Raw genomic sequence first — 14,589 nt, 5'->3', positions numbered from 1 at the left:
ATAATTTTCCATCTGCTAACCCTTCATATCCTTGGCTATTAATCCACACCTGTCCCTGAGTGTTTGGGGTTGAGCTCAATCTCTGTTTCCTACTGTCATAGTCTTGAATAAAGTTTTTCTTCCATTTTAACAAGTTTTTAAATGATTGTTTTTAACAGTTTTTTACCTCTGGGACTTAGACTTCTGGGCACTTAAAGAACTATAATACGACTGCATTTTGCAAATTAAATGAATATAATTCTTTAGCTGCAAGATTCTTCTCTTTCTAATTTATAATCATAGTTTCTTGTGGGAGGTCACAAAAATTTTAAAGTTAAAAAAGTTGTTGCCTTTTTTCTTTTTTTGATTGAGTAATATTGCTAAAAACAGAATAAACTAAAAATTCAAGCAAGGAGACATCAAGCAATTTTAACAGAGGAGAAAGGCCATAAAAGGCTCAGTTATTAAAATATAAGATTTTAATTACTTAGGTAATTCCTTTATGCCCTGCCCTGATCACAAAGTTAGATGGTTTACTTAGTTTTATAATTGGAATTTAGTTAGTAGAATCTGGCAATAAAGCTAAGGTTTGGAGGAAATAAAAATCATCAAAATTTATGTGAAGGCTTTTCAAACCAAAAGAAACAGAAATCTGTGTTTTGTTTTTTCTTTTTAATTTCTGAATGCAAATACTGTATGTATATGCAGAATAAATATCTTGGGAAAGAGAAGTATCTTAACAACTTCTGGGTCTTAATTTTCCAGTTCTGAGATAAGGAAAACATAGTCATATTCATGCCAGAGATAGTTTGATGAAATCAATCCTCACGTTTTAGGGGATTCTCTGTAATGTTTAGCCATAATAGGCCATGGAAAGGCAAACAACAGGAAGTAACAGAAAACTAGGGCTGTCAAGCCACCATGGTAGCTGAAGATAGATTTTCTAACTAAATCTCCCAGTTTATAGAAAAAAGAAAAAAGAGAAGAATAATGTTTTTTGAACTTCTCCCTAGCTTAAAACCAGACAAATAATACTAGCCACCCCGTATTTGCCTCTAATTCAAATTTGATATTATCCTAAGTAAAGAAAATGCACCAATTAAAGAAAGAATGGTTTTTATTTATCAAATCCTAGTACTACCACTCCTGGCTGTCTGGGACATAAAGCTGAATAAAATACAGCTTCAATTTCCCACAGAGTTCATACCTGCTTAGATTTTAAAATGCCTCAGGTAGTGTAGTAAAGAAAAAGGGAATAAAGCTCTTCAAAATTGTAAAAGGAAATGGAAAAGTGTTTGGTTTCACATTCTGTAGCAGATTCTTTTAATCACTCTACTTCATGCTGTTGTTTTTAAAAAATCACATGCACATAAGAGTACAGTATGAGTACAGAGAAAACTCTTGTTATAATTGTAAAATACAATTTTTAACATTGTATTTTACCACATGCCCCAGTTCTTTTCATACTTAAGAAATGGCTGAGTTGGCTTCTGGGAAGGGCTCATGCTTCTAGAATATTGTGTACTTGTTGAGCCAGTAGACACAGCTTTAATAGTACTGCAGTTTCAAATGCAAATACTATGTCACTTTTTGCTTTCATTTCATAGATAAAGAAGAAGAAGCAAATACAGATACAATTTTTTGCATGCTATTTTCAATCATTTCTTAACAAACATTTAGAAGAACGTATGGGTGGTGTTTTCTGCTCTGTCTGAAAAGACAGCATGCAGAAGAGTATGACAGTTTTCACTTCCTTTAACCCTTACTGAGCAGAAAAAAAGCAATTTGAGAATGCTGTCTCTGGGGAGGAGAGAGTCACTTCCTGGCCGCCTTTGTCAAGAGAGACCCTGCCACATGACCCATCTTCAGACAGTATAGAGAAACATGGTTTATTATATCTTTCATGGAAACACATAAGTAATGTGGAGGGTTGACTTAGCATCCTTTCACCAGCATTCCAGGGACTCTCAGAGCCAGAAAGATGGTACAGCCTTGGGTAAAATGTACCTCTCTGTAAGGTGTTCAAATGTGCTCTAAGGAGTCCACCCACGGGCCAGCTGCTTAAGTAGCTCCAACAATCCAGAAATATAAGACTAAAATTGAATCAGCACCCCGTCGATTAATTATTTCTCTTAGTAATAATAATTCGAGGAGAATTCTAAATTGCCAAGCTTCCAGTTGTGCTCTCCCAGTGGAGTCATGGACAAGTTAATTACTTTCCAGATACTGATGTGTGACAATACGCAAGGAATTTTGTCAAACAGGAAGCTCAACTGAGCTTTGGTGTCCAGAGATTTCTTTTAGGGTTTCATCACGGTGGTATGATCTCACTCTGAAGTCTACATTCTGTCAAGAGACCCTGCTGATGTCATGTGACACAAAGACCTAACCCCAAATCACATTGTTACTATTTGACTGCTCAATGCTCCAGGTAAAAAAAGACATGCCTGATAGGCAGCACATTTTAACAGTTTAGAGATTATCCCCTAATAACCAAAGGCAAGAACAAATCTCTCTTTGGTAAGGACAACTTTTTCCTGGATTCTACCCCATGTATCCATTAAAATCTGTATTAAAATACAGATTTTAATCTGTATTCTTTCACTGAAATAAAGTATAACTATAATTATAATAGCTTTGTAAATTCAGTAAATTGTTCTAGCGAATTACTGAAACTAGTCTTGGGAAGCCCTTGAACTTGCAGTTGGTATCAGAAGTATATCAGTGTCAGAATGCAGACTTCCCCTCTCAGTTCAGAGATGTCTTACTATCACTTAAAAATGAGATTCAGAATGTAGGTTGAACTCTTTCCCTATCCCATTTCTCACAATCTCTTACAGAAAGCTTTGAATGGTTAGCTCTTTATTTTACTCTGATAGGAAGTCCAAGGATCCCAAAGCACCAGGCATGTCAAGATTTCCAGGATGGCTGAGTTACTAGACCTACAGCACAACCCTGGCTCCCAGGAATTTTCCTTTCCCACGCTCCCCAGACACCACCGACAGCCATACCAGCCACTCTGCAGAGTGTTCCTCAGCCAGCAGGCACTCTCCCTGTTACCAGGCTAGAAGCCATTCTGGAGAATAAGAAGCCAATATAGGAGAAAGACAAAAGCCCACACCTTGTGGTTTCTGTCTGCCCATTGTTGTAAGCATGAGGTAACGTGGGGTTGTGGTTTTCCACATATTAGGAAGTCTGTAATAAGTGGAAGCTGTTTGACTTTACTTCCAAGGGCAAGATTTAGAGTGGTGTTTGGGGAGGCTCTTCTTGTTTTGTGGATATTGTTTTTGTCCTTCTTCTCTTCAGAGAAAGGCTTAATAATAGGCTTTTAGCTTGAGACTAGGAGGTAGATAAGAACTATTCTTCAGTACAGAAACTATGAATCCTGGGTTTCATATTTGTATTCCTCCATTTGCTACACAACTTCATCAAGATCTTTGGCAAATGTTCTTACAGTTAGACTTTCTCTCTTGGTTTCATAATAATAGATCTCATCCTCAATTAGAATAGAAAGGAAGGGTCATGTGGGCACATTAAGTATTTGCCATGTTCAAATAGCTCTGTGGGTAACAGCAACAGGGAAGAAATTATTTGCTTTAACAAGTGATTTGACTTTTTAAAGAAACTAATCACTCAATTTATCCAAAGACAATTATTAAGCAGGTATTGCTGTCCAGATTTAAACTCAAATAATAGTTATTGAAGGTAGAGACTTTCACCTATAGTGTCTCACTTTGTGTTAATGCACTATGTATTAAATTAGCTTATTCTAAATCACCACCAAAGTAAGCCCTTTCTATTATAACATCAGGGATAACATGTTCTTAGTTTTTCCCCTCTTGCCTTTCTTTTTGAAGATCCAGTGATTAAAATTCTGGAGCTGTTCAACATCATTTTTCTATTGTCTGAAAATGAATATGTCATTTACTCCCCACTTGCTATTTGCCAGTGTACTATATCCTTTATAAATATTATTCAATTTAATTTTAGCACTAGGCTAAAGAAGTAGGTGCTAGAATAATCTTGAGTCTACAGTTAAAGGAAATAAAGCATAGAAATATTAAGTTACTTGTTTAGTCAAAGAACTTGTAGGTGGGAGAGCTAAGATTCAGAGTTAGCACCCTCTGACTCTGGAATGCATGCTTTACTTGAGCAGAAGTAAAATAGGCAAAATTCTATAGTGACATCTATGATTTTTGTTACCTGGTGTTATGCCACGATTAGGTTATATAATAAAGGTGTCATGCCCTGATTGTATTATATTATGGCAAGGAATTTTGAAGACATAACCGAAGTTCCAATCAGTTATCAAAAGGAAGAATATCTTAGGTGGGACTGATTTAATCAGCTGGGCATTCTATAAAAGGGCTTAAGTTCTTCTCTGAATCACAGAGAATTTCTCTTGCTGAGCTTGAAGTAGCAAGCCACAATGAGCTCTACAGCTTCAAAGAAATGAATTCTGCAAAGAACCACAGAAACTTGGAAGAAAAATGAGATTCCAGATGAGAATGTAAACCCAGTCAATACCTTAATTTAGCCTTGTGCGACACTGAACAAAGCACCCAATGAGCCATCATTGGACTTCTAACAGAAAGAAACTATGACATTATGAACGTGTTGTTTTGTGATCCTAAGTTTGTTGCAATTTCTTATGTAGCAATAAAAAACTTAAGATGAGAAATATCCAAATCTTTCATTACCACATATAATAGTTATCAATAAATGTTTAAGAACACAAATATATACAAAGATGTATCTTTATTATATATTTATAAATTGTATATATGAATTTCTATAATAAGAGACTTTCAAAATAAAACATTAGATACACACAGACACATACACATATGCAAACTGGAAATTACAAAGGGTAACTATTTTTCTTACCCATGTCTGTCCTCCACCACTGACCATTCTCTTCAATAACAATACTGAAAATGTTATCCCATCTCAACTGGACTGAAATATGTCCAAACTAAAAAGTGAACCTGACCACAGCACCTCTAGGGGGTCATTAACATATAGACACATACTCAGCCTTTTCATGGGATCTCCAAAGTGTGTTTAAGATATTAGCTATCAAAACTTACACTCGGGCTTCCCTGGTGACGCAGTGGTTGAGAGTCCACCTGCCGATGCAGGGGACACGGGTTCGTGCCCCGGTCCGGGAAGATCCCGCATGCCGCGGAGCGGTTGGGCCCGTGAGCCATGGCCGCTGAGCCTGCGCATCCGGAGCCTGTGCTCCGCAACGGGAGAGGCCACAACGGTGAGAAGCCCGCGTACCGCAAAAAAAAAAAAAAAAAGTTACACTCATCACAGCCTACTCAGACTGGTATCAAAGCTGAGTATCCTTCATCCATTAGTCAAACAGGAAAGGTTAACGATTGCCTTCTGGTTGCATACCTCCACTTTCAGAAAGAGTAACATGCTAATACAGAAAGGAAACATGACAACTGTAAATACATGCCTTCAAACATTTGTTCTATTCTATGCCCTTTCCTGATGCTCAAAGTTTAGGTTCTTGATGTCTGTTTTTTTACTTTAATCTCCATATTTTCACTTTCCCAGCTTATACATTAGAAATATCACATGAAACATTAGGTTTATGTTCCATATCAATTCACTGTGGTAATTTGTGTGTCTAAACATTTCATGCTGTGCCTAAATTCTCCTTCTGAAAATAGCTTTGTATAAATTAGAGGGCAGAAAACTTGTTCTTTAAAGAGTTAGTAAATATTTTCAGCTTTGCAGGCCATTTGCTCTCTATTGCAGCTACTGAACTCTGCCATTTTAGCACAAGAGCAGTCATAGACATTTTTCAAGTGAATGCATTTGGGAGTGTACCAATAAAACTTTATCTGTGGACATTGAGTGTGGATATTGAACCAGCAGGGAACCTGTACTACCACCCTTTGGGGCAGTAGTTGTTCAGGTCAATTTACTTAGAGATACGATTTTTGACCATTAATCAATTGTCATTAGCCTTTATGCATTTGAGTTCTTAAACTCTGACTTGTAACAGAAAGACTTACTTGGCATGAATCTAACACCATGGATAAACTTTACCTGAAAAGATTAAGTGCTTTAAATAATGACAGTTAAATAAATATTTACCATGTAGGAACAACATTAGCTTTGTTCAGTAGGCCCTTTCATTGACTGGGAAAATATTTTCTCATCTAGGACATTTTGTTGTATTGCCTAGATCTTTTTGTGTCTCATTTATTTCTGTAATTACTCTCTTCTCTATCACTTATGTACTCTTTTGGGGGACTTTACAGACTCCTTGATAGAGCTTAGCTATCCTGAGGGTCTCTCTGCAAATCCTGTTCTCTTTTACTCCTTTTCATATGTAGGGCATGGAGGCAGGAAAGAACTTGACATAAAAAATCACAAACAGGTATTACCTCACACCAGTCAGAATGGCCATCATCAAAAAAATCTACAAACAATAAATGCCGGAGAGGGTGTGGAGAAAAGGGAACCCTCTTGCACTGTTGGTGGGAATGTGAATTGGTTCAGCCACTATGGAGAACAGTATGGAGGTTCCTTAAAAAACTACAAATAGAACTACCATATGACCCAGCAATCCCACTACTGGGCATATACCCTGAGAAAACCAAAATTCAAAAAGAGTCATGTACCAAAATGTTCATTGCAGCTCTATTTACAATAGCCAGGACATGGAAGCAAGCTAAGTGTCCATCGACAGATGAATGTATAAAGAAAATGTGGCACATATATACAATGGAATATTAGCCATAAAATGAAATGAAATTGAGTTATTTGTAATGAGGTGGATAGACCTGCAGACTGTCATACAGAATGAAGTAAGTCAGAAAGAAAAACAAATACTATATGCTAACACATATATATGGAATCTAAAAAAAAAAAAAAGTGGTTCTGAAGAACTTAGGGGCAGGACAGGTATAAAAACGCAGACGTAGAGAATGGACTTGAGGACATGGGGAGGGGGAATGGTAAGCAGGGATGAAGTGAGATAGTGGCATGGACATATATACACTACCAAATGTAAAACAGATAGCTAGTGGGAAGCAGCCGCATAGCACAGGGAGATCAGCTGGGTGCTTTGTGACCACCTAGAGGGGTGGGATAGGGAGGGTGGGAGGGAGACGCAAGAGGGAGGGGATATGGGCATATATGTGTATGTATAGCTGATTCAATTTGTTATAAAGCAGAAACCTACCATTGTAAAGTAATTATACTCCAATAAAGATGTTAAAAAATAAATAAATAAAAGGACATAAAATTCCAAAAAAAGACAAAAAAGCATATTGCAAGTGACTGAGTGGTGACAGACAATATACATCAATTCCAGCTAGCTAACGTGAGAGGAATTTATTGACAGGATACTCGGGTCCTGAGTTAAAGCAACCAGTCTTTGGATGGGCTGGAGTCAGGCAATGTCAGGACCTCAGAAGCAGAAAATTATGTAATTTTTTACTAGAATACTGACATCCATAAATCTCATCTCATTATACGTAAATAAAATGTATTGGAACCCCAATTTGCTGAGTTTAATTCTCTTAGATTACAGTGTAAGTCACTCTTGGAAATGAAATCTAAAATTGAGAACTTTTGTGTCTGGGGAGGGAGAGGGAAGAATACATTTTTCTTGTGCCCTCCTGGGGCAGTGTGAGGGCTGCTAGAGTAATCAAGCAATAAGTACTTTCAAGGTTAATATAAGGGAGAAAAATAGATTTCTTCTCTACTCTTTGGAATTCTCTTCTGAGAACATGGTAGTAAAGAGATTAAAAAGAGAAAAATAAAATAGAAATATATTAACATATATACATGTATAACAACCAGGAAAAGTGGGTAACTTTGGAACCAAGGATTAAATACCACATTAATAAGGAAAGGGGAGAGGATATAGGTCTCTCAGGGGAGAGTGATTTTTAAAATAATAGATGAGAGGTAGCATAGTTCGTGACAACTTTGAGTGTACTGTTGTCTTCTAGTCTCTTCTGTGATGAAGAGTCAATCTCCCTTAGTTAATGAAACTCCCTGGGGTGGGAGTAAGAATGTGTTGATAACAATTGTATCCTTTTTGGAGGATCTGTCTTTAGGCAGCTGAGGGGATGTCAGTGAAAGCCTCTCACTGTATTTGCTGTTTTTAGTGTGTCTACAGTTCAAAATAGTCAATATATCAAAAAGTGGCATATCTGGGGGTGACCTGTTCTGTTATCCTAACTAAGTAGTGTATTTTGAGCTTAAATTCTGTGCTAAGGCTCAGGATACTTTACCTTTATTTGGGGGCTAATATTATTCCCAAAATGAACTGTTCTTTCCAAAGTATGAATTTGGAACCATTCATTTAGAAGTAACAGAAAATATTCTGTCTTGAGTTAGCTGGTTCTTTGAGGGAAATGAATAGATCCTCCTCATGCATTTAGGAGACGTTACCTGACTCACAAAGATGTGGGGAGAATCTAATGGTTATGAGAATCCAATGATGACCCTTCATTTTAATGGTAAACCTCTTGTTCCCTTTCTGTCTGTAAGAAAGAGTGTTCACTGCAATCTCCTAAATACCACGGCAATAAATTCATAAATACCCCCAAGTGGCAAAATTATCTCACACTCCTGGGGAAAGAAAACAGAACAAAACAATGGTTTCTCCTCACATCAAATTTTAAAATGTAGTTTCCCCACTCCACCTTCACCTGCCATGTGCAAAATTAAGAATACAAAGCAAATCTGGCAGAAATAGGCAGAAACTTTGGATTCCCCAACCCACATATCAAGTAGCCAAAATTCAATAATTTGCCCTCCAAACGAAAAAAGGCCTTCTTTGCCTTTACTTGATCTCATGAATAATCCTGCTCCTCTAGGTATCCACTTACTTTAAATTGAGGATACAGGATTTGTGGTAATTTTTTTTTTAAACATCTGTATTGGAGTATAATTGCTTTACAATGGTATGTTAATTTCTGTGTGGTAATTTCTTACAATCTTTGCCTTGTTTGAAAAATGCACACAGCAAAAACCTACCTGGGTTTGGTTTATCTTTGTGCCTTGCACATTTTCATTTTGCCACACCCTTCCTTAGAGGCAAGAAGAGAAAATGCAGGGCTGGAGGGCCAGGCTTCAGCTTGAGAAAGTTCCCTGAACTTTGTGCTCACTGTCCTTGTCTTTTCTCATCAAGCAGGATGTGGCACTTCAGGTTTTGCAGCCATCCCTTCCCTTGCAACGCAGATCAAGGCTTCTAGTTGATGGTCTGGTTGATTACCTAAACCAGTTTAAATGGTTTCCTGTGCATTTCTCAAAATGTGTTTAGCAAAGGAAATGAAATCAACCAGTTGAATAATCAACAATTTGCACTCACCTTTATCCCCCACCCTCATTCCCACCCCAACTTCAAGTAAGACATTTTATTATTATTCTAAAAATTTATTATTTTACTTTACTTTTGGCTGTGTTGGGTCTTCGTTGCTGCATGCGGGCTTTCTCTAGTTAAGGTGCTCGGGCTTCTCATTGCAGTGGCTTCTCGTTGCAGAGCACGGGTTCTAGGTGAATGGGCTTCAGTAGTTGTGGCACATGTGCTCAGTAGTTGGGGCTCGCAGGTTCTAGAGCGCAGGTTCAGTAGTTGTGGCGCACAGGCTTCGTCACTCCACGGCATGTGGGATCTTCCAGGACCACGACTTGAACCTGTGTCCCCTGCATTGGCAGGCAGATTCTTAACCACTGTGCCACCAGGGAAGCCCAAGAAAGATGTTTTCATATGTCAATTCTTGGGTGAAAAGTTTACCTTCCTGGATATTTACATTGTAAATTTGAGATTTTGCATAAACTTTCATTTAAAAATTCAGTTGTTTTTGTTAGAGAACCTCGGAATCCATTAAGGATTAATAGTGTTAAGACTATTAGAAAAAAAAAGGTAATTTACTTCCTTCTTTTCCTGCACATTAAAATGACTAAACACAAAGGCTTTCCTTTTCCTATCATTGAAAGCATTTCAAATTGAGGATTATCAGACAATAAAAACCTGGAAATGAGCCAATTAATTCATGTTGAATTAAACTTAGCACAATGCCACTGGTACCAGTTTAAAAATCCAAATATTTTAATTTATTTGAATTAACAGTACTTAATTATCCTAAAATCATATTCATTAATGGTATATGTATTTTTCACTGTATAAAAAAATTTAAATGTTGAATTCTAATAGAAAGTGAGCCGTTACACAATGAGGAATCACAAATACTAACTTCCTTTTTAAGACTCTGTTAAAAATGCAGTTTCCACGCATTTTTTTATCTAGTAAGACTGCTTGAATTCTATTTGTATCAAAGCCAGTAACTGGTTAAATAACCAAGTTCAATTTGATACCAGAAATACTTTGCTATATATATTCCCATTTCATTTTTTTCGTTATAGAAAGTGTTGCCTTATCAAAACCAAGATTGTAAATATATTTTTAAGAAGTCTTTAATACACCTCACATGAATTCAGCCTATGAAAATGATGTACCAACTAGCTAGTCTAGACAAGGGATTTCACATACCCAGGTGAAACCCTTTTCTATGATATAATGTAATTTACCTAGATCACCAGATGTCTGTCATTTATTTTTCCCCAGTGAGGCCAAGAGGCAGGCCCCTTTGCATAGATTTAATCTGGGAATAAGCCTTCCAGACACCAGCCACACGAGGTAGGTTTTAAAACTTTATTTGCATGTTAAAAAATTGTGCATTCCAATAATTAAAATCATTTGAACAACAACAACAAAAAAAATGGCACTCTGATTTAACTGCATTTTACAGCCCGCAGGACACCTTGGACCACCTTGCTCTTTACTCTAAATTTCACTGTCGTCCCACCCAGCCTCCTCCTTCACCAACATGCAAGTTCTTTTCCTCCCAGCCAGACAGGCGGATGGGAGAGGCAGGCGCGGCCTTTGTTGTCAGTAGTTCTCCTCCATTCTTTGATGTGAAAAGGGGCAGCACAGTCATTAAATCTTAATCCAACCTCTTTGCATCTTACAAAGTTAAACAGCTAAAAGAATTAAAATAAGAAGGCAATGCTCGTGGAATGTACAGTGCATATGGGAGGCTCACGCCTTATTACGACTCGCCTGCTTGCTTCTCCTGTTCAATCGCTGCGACCGGAAAAGAAAAAGACAAAAAAAAAAGATGGAGGGGGCTGGAGATGCGAATTCAGTATAGCCGAGCATAGGATTTCAGTACTTTCGTTTAAAGACATCTCTCCTCATCAAATTTCTACAAGCACAAATAGGCATTCCACTATGAAATATTTATGTGATATACAACATTTGAACAGAGAAAAGGATAAAGGTATTTGCATATTAATATGGTATATTAAACACTCAATTATTAGATTATTAAAGCCCCGTGTTTGTTGACTGCAAGGCAATTTTCAATTAACCTTTCCATGCCGCGTGAATCAAAAAACTGTCAGCTCCTCCCCCGCACTCCCTGCACCCACCCCAATTCTCCCAGCCCCTCCCATCCTCTCCTACCCACCCCGCCACTCCCGTTCGGTCTTTTCTAAAGAAGGGGGGTGGGAGGGAGGCTTACTTTCTTGTGAAGGCAGTGGATTTTTCTCTTTCGTTTCTGTTTTCTTCAGTTTCGACTTATCGAATTTCTCAATCTCAGCCATATCGGGTTTGTCAGACATGGCTGCAGAGGAAGCTGCAGGTACAAAGCCAAGAGGGAGGTTGAGGGCAGGCCTCCCGACTCAGAAACAAGCCTCTGCCCTCCTGTCTCCTGCCGGAAAACCCACTTTGACTCCTTCCGCTTTCATTCAGGGCTAAAGATCATACTCTTTCTACAGGAAAAAATGAGAGCCTCCCTCCCCGCCTTTAGTATTTCAAAACGCGGGGGGTCAAATTGGGAAGATCGCCCACACTAGGAGGCCAAATCTTTCGGAACAGTGAAGTTAACCACTGTGGGTTAGTTACTTGCAGCGTTTCAACATTACAGAAAAGTGAAACCATTTTAAGTTTAAGGGGAAGAAAATCGACGTAGATTTCTTAAAATGAAGCCAAGGCTGCACAAAATGTTTCCGTTTTCTATACGTGGCCTCTTCCCCAAAGATGCGAGCCGTCCTGCTTTCTTCTCTGCTCACAAAGGCGGCAGCTGCTGCCGGGCGCCACCGACCACCGCCCTACCCGCTTCCTTCCTTTCGCTCAACAATGTAGCCAGCCGCACACAAAGCTGCCCCCCACACCCTCTAGATCAACGCTGATCTGCATTTAGGAGCCACTCCGCAGCTCTGCACACATCCCCCTGCAAGAAGGGCGTTTTAAACACTTCATATTATAGCCCAGCCGCCTTAAACCTTAACAGATACAGCCCATAAAGCCATAGGCGAAGAGAGAGAAAAAATGTCATTGTGGAGCTCCGGGCTTGGGTGGGTGTGAGCGGGAACAAAGGATCTTGCTGCTCCTGATTCATCATCGCCTACGAGGCATGCAGAATGCTTTTGGGGGAGGAAAGAAAAAAATGTTCCCATCGGAGCTGCCACAGCAAAACTGCCAAGTTTTTAAATATTAAAAAAAAAAAAATCACCGAGTTCTCGACCCCGTTACCCAGCATCTGGAAGGGTCTAGCACCCCCAAGCTCCCCAGGGGCAGCCTTTCCCGGGAAGACGATTCGTGCTCGGCTTCAGGAATGAGGGCGCGGGGCGGGAAGGGGAGCAAAGTGGCAGGGGCCCCAGGGCTCACCGGAGCGAGCTACAAACGAACGAGGTCCGGCCTCCGCAGTAGTCGCCGCCGAGTGCCGGGCGAGGCCCGGCTGGCGCCGCTATATGCGCGCTCCTATGTAAATGAGGTGACGTCACCGCCGGCGTGCTTAACTTCTTCGCGCAGCGTCTCCGGAACGGCGTCCTGGGCCTGGCTGGCGTTGGGGACCCACACCCCGTGTCCACCCACGCACCTAACCGCAGCGAGGGCGGAAAAATAAAACGCGCAAAACCCACCCTGCAACACTTCCTTCATAATGTATGTCCCCAGCCCTGTATGTCTGTTCTGTCATCATGGGTTTTTGCAGCAGCCGCGCAAACCTGTTCTTGGGGACCGGAGCGTGATAACTAAAGGCCTGGGTGGTACCTAGGGGGACTGGCATTCCTTTACTGCGAAGGTGCCTTTGTCCGTTGCAGACATCCCCAAGCCAGGGTGCGGTGTCCCTCGCCTCAGGCCCTCGCCCACTGCAGCGGTGCGATTCCCGTGATTTCAGCTTTCAGGCCAGTGGAAGCCCTACGCCCCACCCCGGCCCTCTTTGTCTCTTCGCTGGCATCCTCCTAGACTTGCGTGGGAAGTAAACCACCATAAATGATTAAGAAAAAAAACCTTTATTACCGTAGCATGCAAATTTTTTTATCGCTACAATTTTGGTGAGCACCGAAACCAAATAACTAATAGCTGCTGATTCGTTGTTAATTTATCTGGAGTTTATAGAGTACACCACCTCTCACTTAGAAAAAGTCAGTCAAGTTCAAGCTATGCTACTTACTTCCTGCCTGATGAGGAGGAAGTTTTTTCACTTTCCTGTTCATTACTTTCCTAAATTGTGAATTGCTAAGGAGGCTGGTTTTGAAGGCCAGAGACTGCAATTCCATTATGCCTAAAACTCTGAAGGTTGAATTTAAAAATCAAACTCTATATTTTGAATGGAGTTTTTGGAGCACAATACCATTTTATTTTTCCCCTTGGGGTATAGTTGCTTTACAATGTTATCTTAGTTTCTGCTGTACAACGATGTGAATCAGCTGTATGTGTACATATATCCAGAGGTTTCTTAAAAAACTAAAAATAGAGCTACCATGTGACCCAGCAATCCCACTACTGGGCATATACCCTGAGAAAACCATAATTCAAAAAGACACATGCACCCCAATGTTCACTGCAGCAGTATTTACAATAGCCAGGTCATGGAAGCAACTTAAATGTCCATCAACAGAGGAATGGATAAAGAAGATATGGTACATTATATATAATGGAACCTTACTCAGCCATAAAAAGGAACAAAATTGGGTCATTTGTAGAGACTAGATGAACCTAGAGTCTGTCATACAGAGTGAAGTAAGACAGAAAGAGCAGGATTCCATTTTGAAGTGCACTTCTAAGTTACATCCGGAAATTTGGGAGCTCTAGGTAGAGAGGAGCAGTTTTCAAAATGGCACCTGACTCTGTGAATACTAGGGACTCCTCTTCTTACAACTGAAATTACTTGCAAATACCATGCATACCATGCCGGGGTGGGCCACGCTGCACATGGCCTGTGAAAGGAAAATGAACCAGGTTGTTGTTTTAAGGTAAAGTAGTATGCACAATACTCCTCCCTCCCTGCATCCTCAGAAAATGTTTCCAGAAACTCATTGCTAACCATGTTTATGGCAGAGGCTTTTGTCTCACTTGGGATTAGAGTCTGTTGTTATATAGCACTTAAAAGCCACTGCAGGAGCACCTCAAACCTCCCCATTTTTTCCTCCACTGGCCTTCCTTCTTCAGTGGAGAGGGAGAGGGGGGTAGGGGCAGGTTACTGTCTGGTTCCCCAGTTCACAAGTGGGGATACTGGACTTTTTGTGCAGGCAAAAAGACTTTTTGTGCAGGATGTCACCTCTCTA

At 39.8% G+C, this 14,589-nt stretch overlaps 2 protein-coding genes across 2 annotated transcripts in view; one reads left to right on the top strand and one right to left on the bottom strand.

Annotated features, from left to right (window-relative positions):
- The window catches only part of LOC309817710 (carbonic anhydrase 5B, mitochondrial-like), a gene marked incomplete at its 3' end in the record, with an annotated part of 193,620 nt that overhangs the window by 168,402 nt on the left and 10,629 nt on the right, over positions 1-14,589 (top strand). The gene's annotated exons all lie outside the window — the stretch shown is intronic.
- On the bottom strand, positions 10,656-12,744 carry LOC309817738 (thymosin beta-4). The gene is made up of 3 exons (XM_082647013.1): positions 12,689-12,744; positions 11,541-11,654; positions 10,656-11,101 (listed from the first exon to the last, which is right to left on the bottom strand). The coding sequence occupies exons 2-3, from the start codon at positions 11,638-11,640 to the stop codon at positions 11,067-11,069; spliced, it is 135 nt and encodes a 44-aa protein (XP_082503139.1). The 5' UTR covers positions 11,641-11,654; positions 12,689-12,744; the 3' UTR covers positions 10,656-11,066.

Source organism: Grampus griseus (assembly GCF_964374135.1).
Source record: "Grampus griseus genome assembly, chromosome: Y".
Lineage (NCBI taxonomy): Eukaryota > Metazoa > Chordata > Mammalia > Artiodactyla > Delphinidae > Grampus > Grampus griseus.
This window is presented reverse-complemented; position numbering and strand designations above follow the sequence as displayed.

What these genes read in the sequence shown, in the direction of transcription:
- LOC309817738 (XM_082647013.1), bottom strand. Translation starts at nt 11,640, where the DNA reads ATGTCTGACAAACCCGATATGGCTGAGATTGAGAAATTCGATAAGTCG. An exon ending in TCCACTGCCTTCACAAGAAA is followed by an intron (nt 11,102 to 11,540) that starts GTAAGCCTCCCT and finishes TTCCGGTCGCAG; the next exon opens with CGATTGAACAGGAGAAGCAA.